Source organism: Prionailurus viverrinus, chromosome A2 (assembly GCF_022837055.1).
Source record: "Prionailurus viverrinus isolate Anna chromosome A2, UM_Priviv_1.0, whole genome shotgun sequence".
NCBI lineage: Eukaryota > Metazoa > Chordata > Mammalia > Carnivora > Felidae > Prionailurus > Prionailurus viverrinus.
The window spans coordinates 12,396,386-12,404,759 of record NC_062562.1 but is presented as its reverse complement, the minus strand read 5'-3'; the positions used below and the strand labels follow the sequence as shown (position 1 = coordinate 12,404,759).

At 53.7% G+C, this 8,374-nt stretch overlaps 1 protein-coding gene across 4 annotated transcripts in view; it reads right to left on the bottom strand.

Annotated features, from left to right (window-relative positions):
- The window catches only part of NIBAN3 (niban apoptosis regulator 3), a 43,568-nt gene that overhangs the window by 26,785 nt on the left and 8,409 nt on the right, over positions 1-8,374 (bottom strand). Inside the window, exons 9-15 of one of the 4 annotated variants that reach the window (XR_007148872.1) lie at positions 7,671-7,861; positions 6,619-6,777; positions 5,550-5,633; positions 5,352-5,459; positions 4,075-4,186; positions 2,620-2,703; positions 913-1,120 (exon numbers count right to left, since the gene is read on the bottom strand). Coding sequence is in view for 1 of the 4 variants with exons in the window: in XM_047843405.1 (XP_047699361.1) it covers positions 975-1,120; positions 2,620-2,703; positions 4,075-4,186; positions 5,352-5,459; positions 5,550-5,666; positions 6,619-6,777; positions 7,671-7,861 (917 nt within the window). In the remaining 3 variants the exon portion in view is untranslated. Of the gene's footprint in view, positions 1-908; positions 1,121-2,619; positions 2,704-4,074; positions 4,187-5,351; positions 5,460-5,549; positions 5,667-6,618; positions 6,778-7,670; positions 7,862-8,374 lie in introns of those variants that run through there. The other 3 variants (XR_007148868.1, XR_007148873.1, XM_047843405.1) reach the window with 3 other exon arrangements.

Below are 8,374 nucleotides of genomic sequence, written 5' to 3'. Positions count from 1 at the left end.
GCCAGGGCGGAAAGAGGCGGAACCATCTCCACGGGGAGTCTGCATCTCCCCCTCTGAAAGCTGAACCCAGAAGGACCCTGGGGAAATCCCTCCGGAACCTGCTCCGGAAGCAGCTGTAAGGCTTGTGATACAATGAAGCGGTCAACTGCCAGGACACAGATGGCTTCTCTGGCAGGCAGAGGGAAGTCAATCAGTGCTTCACTCTCAGCTGAGAAACTAGATACCAAGTTAAGATTTGGAGCAAATAAATCCGAAAGGTCTATAGCATGCTGCGAATTAAATAAATAAATAAATAAATAAATAAATAAATAAATAAATAAATAATAACCTGTACCGTATAGCAAAGCATTAATATCTTCAATATACAAAGAGTTTTTAGGGATCAATAAGAAAAAGAGAAAACCTACTGAAGAGAAAAGTAGGCAAAGCCATGAACTGGCAATACACTTTAAAAAAAAAAAAAAGCACAAACAGAAAAATGGCAATAAGCCTCTTTTTAGGTTCAATTCAATCATTAAAGAAATTCAAAATGAAACGATGAAATGTGTGCATCCCTCCAACTGACTTTTTTTTCTCTTGTGGACATTCCTAGTGTTTGGAAAGGATACAGAGAACGTGCACAAATGCTGTTGGTGGGAGGGTAAAGAAACCCAGCGTTTCTGGAGAGGAATGAGGTAGAGATATGAGGGTTATAAAAGCCTCAGAGGGGCGCCTGGGTGGCTCAGTCGGTTAAGCGTCAGACTTCTGCTCAGGTCGTGATCTCACAGTTCATGAGTTCGAGCCCCGTGTTGCGCTCTGGGCTGACAGCTCAGAGCCTGGAACCTGCTTCAGATTCTATGTCTCCCTCTCTCTCTGCCCCTCCCCTGCTCACACTCTGTCTCTGTCTCTCTCTCAAAAATGAATAAACATTTAAAAAAAATTTTTTTAATAATAAAAGAAAAATAAAAGCCTTGAAATGGTGTGGATGCTTTGACTTATTTGTCCGATGGGAACGAAGAGAGATGCAGTCGAGACGCCGCTGTGGATGTTCCTGGAGGAGGCCGTGAGCAGAGCGGCTGGACCTCGGCACCAGAGCCTGGTTGCCTGGGACAAGTCCCTCTCTGAGCCTCAGTTTCCTCGTCTGTAAAATAGAAAGCGTCATAAGGAAGACAAAATACATCCAATGCCTGACACGTAATAGATGCTCAGTAAATGTAAGCCTAGCAAAAGAAACTGAGCAGAAATTATAAGCTCCCAGAAGATAAATGGGCCAAGGAGAGGAGCAAAGTTTCACCAAAAAGAAGCTAAAAACAGCTCATAAACACATGAAAAGATGCACAATCTCCTCTCCAATTAGACATGCTCATTAAGATGACGACCAGACACCATTATTCACTCAGAAGATCTGAGAAACCCCGAGTCAGCGGATAGCCTGTGCAGCCGATGGGGAAATGGGCCACCTGCATACAGGTGAGGGGCACCAGGTGGGACCACCTTGGTGGAGAATGCTCTGGACACTGCCGTTGAAGTAACAAACACAAATGCTCTAAACGCTGAGATTTCGTATTGGGGAATTTACCCGGAGACCTGCACTTGCTTGGAAAGTCTGTTCAAGGTCATTTCCTGAAGCAATAACAGTTAGCTCAAAAGACTAGAAGCAAAATAACCATCACTGGTTAGATTCCGGCTAAAAACATTAAGGGGCCCGTTCAACAAGACCTCATCCTCAATTGCACATCCCCAAATATTTTGACACCCAGGAGTCTTTCTAAGACTGTTGAATCTCCATTTACGCCAGCAAGTGTGAATATTCTTCAGTTTATCTGCACTGACCAACTATGGGATGCTAGCCCAGATCAGTGGTGTATTCGTGAGCTTCTGCTGTGTAACAAATGACCCCCCCCCCAAAAGTGAGCAGCCAAAAACAACACACATGATCTCAGAGTTTCTGTGGATGAAAAATGTGGGAACTGCTTAGTTGGGTGGGCTCATAAGGCTCTCGTAACAGTAATACTCAAGGGGGTTGAGCTGTTAGCTCTTCCAGAATCCCTGCCCCTACCCCGGGTGCTGAACATCCAGATTATAGCCGTCCTGCCTCCTGGCCTGCTTCTGGTTGGATGGGTTGTTTTCTGCCCCATTTCAGGGAAGTCCCCATGACACATTTCCATCTCACAGCTGGAGCTGAGGACCCCGGCACCTCCCAGCAGTGTCAGCCTCAGTCCTACATGCATTTACTGCTCCAACAAAGCGCTCGCTGTAGGCTCCTGCAGTAGGAGGTCAGGCTCCCCCGGTGCTGAGCATGGCTCCCTCTACCCCTCTCCCAGAGCAGCCCTGGCTTGTGGTGAGCCCAAGGCTCCCATCGCCATGAGGTCCCCTTGCAGTGTTGGGAACCGGTAGCTACTGGGAGAGGCTCCACAGAGGCCTGGCAATATGCGATAGGACACAAATTCATGTGCATGTCAGAGGGTACCTCTGGCTCAGACAAACACTGTGGCTCCCCACTGCCCTTGTTTACCGTGAGCTTGGCCAACCTGGCTGGGTCAGGAGATAAGGTATACGCCGTTCCATCCAGGAATCCACACTTAAGAACCATCCCCCCAACAATTCACTGGATGGCCCAAGAGCTTGTGAGATCCTTACCTGCTCCTGTCGGGTCCCATGGGGCCTCTGAGCAGCCATCCAGAGCGCAGGACATGTCGCTGACACCAAGGGCCTTTTTCAGTTCTAAAGCAAGAGATAAACCTTTGGACCCATCTGGGGATGCCATGCGTTCTCTCAGAGAGGCCACAAGAGGGCAAAGGATGGCAGGAAATGTCTCAACCAGGAACCCAAAACAAGTGGCTCAAATAATCCTCTCTCCATACCTATGGCCATGGCAGACATTGCTAGTCGATCCCCACATCTTCACTGAGCCCCCTACCAACCCTCCCTGCCAACACAACACTCCAAGCAGACATTACAAGTCAATTAAGGATGAAACACCACCAAGGACCCCTCTAGGAATAGAGACTCTCTGAGGTTACCTGTTTCCGGGTTTTTTTGTTTGTTTGTTTCCAATTAGAGAATAGTCTTCTTCCATTTAAAATGCCCCTTTTCTAAGGGAACTTAGTTCTTTTTGTCACCCTTACTTCCTGGCTCCTAGAACCCTACTGTCTTTGGGTCCCCCCCCCCCCACCTCTCCAACTGCTCTTTCTGTGTCCCTACTTCCTGTTTGCTCCTTCAGATACAGGTGCTCCAGGACTCCACTCTTCCCTGTAAACACCATTCCCAGTGTCGTGGCCCCTCTTGTGCCCTCAGTGACGCCCAACAACCTCAGGCTCCCACCTCAGCTTCACGCCTGGGCTCTATCCCCTTGTGTGCTGCACCTTCAGTCCATCCTTTGCCTCTAGGACTGTGCCCTCAACCTCCTCCCCTGGCTTCCGGTGTGGCCGGTGTTGCCCTCTGCTCACACACCCTCCATGGCTCCCCATTGCCTGCCCAATAAAGCCTAACCTCCTCTGCCTGTTATTCAAGGCCCTGCACACCTGCCCCAGCAGCCTCCTGCCTCCTCTCCTTCCATTCCCCTTCATATCCTCTGTATCAGCCACGCGGATACCATGACATTCCCTGAAAGTCACATGGCTCATCCGAGCACACATCTCTTCAGTCACAGGCAGTGGGTCACGAGCAAACTGAAGAAGCAAGAAGGAGAAGAGATGGTTCTGGAACCCCTTCCCAGCCCAGAAGATCCAAGGACTCTCAGGGCTTCAATGCCAGCCCAGAAAAAAACAAAGAACAAAAAACAGGGAGTGGTTGCTGAACGAATAAAGGTCAATGTGTCTTCTATCCCCAGTTTCTGAATTTTGCCTCCTTGCCTTCAGCCTGAGAACTCCTACACACCCCTTACAGCCTTGCCCCAATGCCCCCTCCTTTAGGGAAACTCCATCACTGCCCTTCTAAGACTCGCTCACCCTAGTCCCCATCTGTCCCAGTCCTAACATTCAGTCAAAGGTTAGTGTTCACAGGAAGTAAGAGGTGATGGGGAACCCGGGAGAGCTTGGTATATACAGCCAGAGGGCACCAGGCTTCCTTGAGCCATAGAGGAACGGGGCTCACCTCCATCAATCCTCTGCAGCAGGACCCCCCGGACAATGTCTTCATAGATACCCTCGATGGTCAGGGCCGGGCTACCCACGGCGAGGACCTCCCCTTCGAACTCAGGCAGCTCCTAGAACAGAGGTGGGTGAGGGGTTGGGCTGGAGGAGAGGGCTGCGACCTTGACCCTGATCAGCTGGGAGACCTTGGGACAAAGTTTCCTCATCTTTTTTTTTTTTTAATTTTTTTTCAACGTTTTTTATTTATTTTGGGGACAGAGAGAGACAGAGCATGAACGGGGGAGGGGCAGAGAGAGAGGGAGACACAGAATCGGAAACAGGCTCCAGGCTCCGAGCCATCAGCCCAGAGCCTGACATGGGGCTCGAACTCACGGACCGTGAGATCGTGACCTGGCTGAAGTCGGACGCTTAACCGACTGCGCCACCCAGGCGTCCCAAGTTTCCTCATCTTTATTTTTTTTTTAATTTTTTTTTTCAACGTTTATTTATTTTTGGGACAGAGAGAGACAGAGCATGAATGGGGGAGGGGCAGAGAGAGAGGGAGACACAGAATCGGAAACAGGCTCCAGGCTCCGAGCCATCAGCCCAGAGCCTGACGCGGGGCTCGAACCCACGGACCGCGAGATCGTGGCCTGGCTGAAGTCGGACGCTTAACCGACTGCGCCACCCAGGCGCCCCAAGTTTCCTCATCTTTAAAATGAACCCCTGGATCCATATGCCTCCATGTTGCCGGCGTTGATGAACCACAGCATGGCACATCTCAATGGGAATTGTGCGGGGATCTCTGTTGGCCAACCCCCCTCCCCAGCTTCTTCTTCTAGAGGATCGTGTGAGCGCCTGAAGCAGACCCCTGCCTGGTGTCCCGTGTGACCGGGCCCCTGTGACCTTCTCTCTCATTGCCTTCCAACCCCCTCACTCACTGAGCACCAGCCACGCTTGCCTCCAACGCACCAGGCATAGTCCTACCTCAGGGTCTTTGCACATGCTGTGTCTTCCCCAGGACATGGCTCATGCCATCAGTTCATTGCTTCTCAGGTGTCATTTTCAGGAAGAGCCTCCCTGGCCACCTGGCAACCCCTCCCCCCCCCACACACACACACATTCCCTCTCTGCCTCCTCCCTTCGCTGAGATACAATGCATGGGCCCCCCATCCAACCCAACCACAGGGCTCAGGGAACAATAGTCTCTGAGAGAGAGAGCATTCTGCCCACTTTTATAGAAAGACACAGGCACATGGCTGTCCTCTGGGCCCTGCGTGTATGTGCCCCATTACTCACCGCTTTGCAGCTACTCTTCAGCTGGCTCAACACAAAGGGCAAGAAGATACAAAGCAACCATCCACGGATGAACCTCCTCCGCGCTGAGCTGCTGTCCGACTGGAACTTCTGCACGGGAAAAGCAGCAGCGGCCAGTCCAGCGGCCCTCTGAGCACCTGGGCCCACTGCCATCTGCCATGCCCTCCCGGTGGACCTCACCTTCAGCACACGCCCCCTGACTTTCTCCAACTGCTGGGCAGCCTGGGTGCAGTCCAGGGCTGTGGTCAGACACTGGTCCGCCAGCTGTAGGAAGGTGGCCACGGCGTCAGCCATAAGCTGCGGGAAGAGTAACTGCTAGAACCCCGAGAATCACGCTCCGGCCGACGGAGCCCCGTGCCTGCCTGGCTGACCCTTCTCAGCACGCAGACTGACCCGACCAGTCACTTTTCCCCAGCCTCCTTGTTTCAGGAAACAGCATCCCCTTCCTCTCGGGACTGGGGCATCATCCAATCAGTGGGGATCTGTGTGTAATCTAGCAGAAAGTGCCCTCCGCTCTGGAGGATGGTGCCTGGGTGCTCGGCCTGGGGGGCAGAGAGCCGGTCAGAGTTCAGCCTCGTTGGCTGAGCGCTCTTGTGCAGCGCACGACTTGAACAACTGTACCAGGCAGCACTCGGTCTTCTCCATCCCCGTCTCCTTCACTCACCATGTCAATTAGCAGGTCCCATTCCCTTGGCCTTCAAACACACGCCACTTCTCTCCACCAACAGTGCCCATTCTGCTTCAGGCCTCCTGCCTGCCTCCTCTATTCCTGCCCCCAACAGCCTCTCTTCCCCACAGCAGGTAGGGCTTCCTAAATTTTGAATCTGGTCACGCCCCTCCCCTGCTCACACACCTGCTGTGGCTCCCCATGGCCCTCAGGACAGAGCCTGGCCCCTTAACCCCATACTCAAGTCCCTGACCCACCTGCCCCTCCACCTTGCTGGCAAATCTCCCACCTTGCTGCCCTCACTTGAAGCCTACAGCCCAGTGTCTCTAAATGGCTTCCAAATGCAGACGAACTCCCTCACCTCCCAGTGCTGTTCCCTCTACCCAGGACGTATTCCACCCCCCATTCCTCCCACCGCTGCTTCAGTTTGAAAGTCCTCTCCTCCTGGGGGGGCCCTCCTAGCCCTGGAGATGAATCAAGTGTCTCTTCAGAGCTCCCATAGCACCACGGCCCTGTCCACCACGTGTGGTCACTGCCTGCTTATGGGCTGATGTCCGCAGGATACCCCCCACTCGCCCTCACCTGCTGTGCGAGATCCTGGGCCCCAAATACCAGGCTTCGTGTGCCAAAGAAGCCAAATGGCGCCACCAGCTGCCCCAGGCGCTTCTGGCTTCGCTCAGCCTCACGGTAGCAGGCGTGCATCAGCTCTGAGTCCCACGGCATCTCCCCAAACGAGTAAACCTGTGCCCCGATGGCAGTCAGGTGAGAAAAACACCATCAGTCGATGGAAAAGCCGGGCCAAGGACCTCACAGCCAATTCGTAGCAAGAGAAATGCAAATGGAAACACATCCCACCTCAGCCATTACCCCCCCCCCCAAATGCGTAATAAAGACAACAGGTATGGTGTAGGACATAAAATGGTAAAACCTGAAAGGAATGGGTAACACGCCGTGCTGGCACCACTGAGGGGCAACAGGCACACCAGCCCTTGTCACGCCCGCACCCATCAGCTGATCCCCTCTCTGTCCTTGGCTCTGGGGTCACAGAAATGGAGTAACCCCATATGGTCTCTGCCCTCAAGGAGCTCACAGAAAAGTTGGGGAGGATAAACTATCGACAATCGACTACAGAGGTGTATAAATGTGTCTGTGAGGAAGGAAGCACAGGTAGCCATGGATGCAGAGAGGGAGCAGGGAAAGTTCCCAGAGGAAGTGATTATGAAACGGAGGCCTAATGAGTTGAAGTTTTCCTGGCACTTAGTAGGTGTTCATTTAATATCAGAAGAACAGGGGCGACCTGCATGGAGCAGAAGTCACTGGCTTAGGGGATGGGGGGTGGGCTCTGGCAAACAGAGGAAGGGGAAGAGGAGGGATTTGAGGGTAGGTGATTCCAGACCCATGTTGCTAAAATCCTCCTCTTGTCATTTTGCTCCCCCCCCCCGACCGTGTTTCAAACTGTACCCCTCAACGACCAGAGCATGGTGGTCTACAATAAGAAAAAAGCACCCTAGGGCAAAGTTCGGAAACAGTTGTCAAAGGAGGCTTTCAAACAGAAAGTGAGAGGGCTCACGCAACTCTTCTGTGAGGTTAACGCGCCGCACGTCCGTCGAATGAACCCCACCCCGGGAGCTCACCTCCTTGCGCAAGCGGGTGCTAGAGGGGCTCCCACGCAGGTGGCGAGACAGGCGGTCCATGCCCTGGGCTAGGAGGGCCTGCACTGTTGAGAGCACGGCTTCCACGGTGCTCAGCAGCTTTTGCGTGACCCGGGACAGCTGTGTGTCCACCCTCCCGCGCAGGCAGGACTCCAGGGGACCCTCGACCTCCACTGGAATGGGAAGACACTAGCCCGGGTCTCCTCCGCAAGGTGCTCCGCAAAGGGGGCGCAGGCGGCCCGGGGCTCAGCACCAGGAGGACAGGGGCTCAGACTCTGAGCGCCCTCTTCTACCATTTTACAGGTGAGAAAACTGAGGCTTTGCGTGCGGCAGCAATGAGCTCAAAGCCGTACGCCCGAGAGGCCAGAGTCTGGATTCCAAGCCGGTTGTCTTTGTCACTGAGCGGAGTGGGAGCCTCCGCCGTCTGACCGGGACAACCCGGGTCAGGTCTGCCACTACCTGTGCCTCCACCCCTCTCCCGACTGGATGTCATTAGCCCCATCCCTAGCCCGCCGCCTTTCCGCGGCCGCGACCTCGCTCTTGACCCCGCCCTTGTCTGGCATCCTCCAGCCTTGGCCCAAGGCCACGCCCATACTCCAACTTCTACCCCGCCCCTCATGCCCCGCCCTTTCTTTGTCCTGCCCTGTCCCGCTGGGTCTTGGGTCGGGATCCTCGGCCCCACCCCT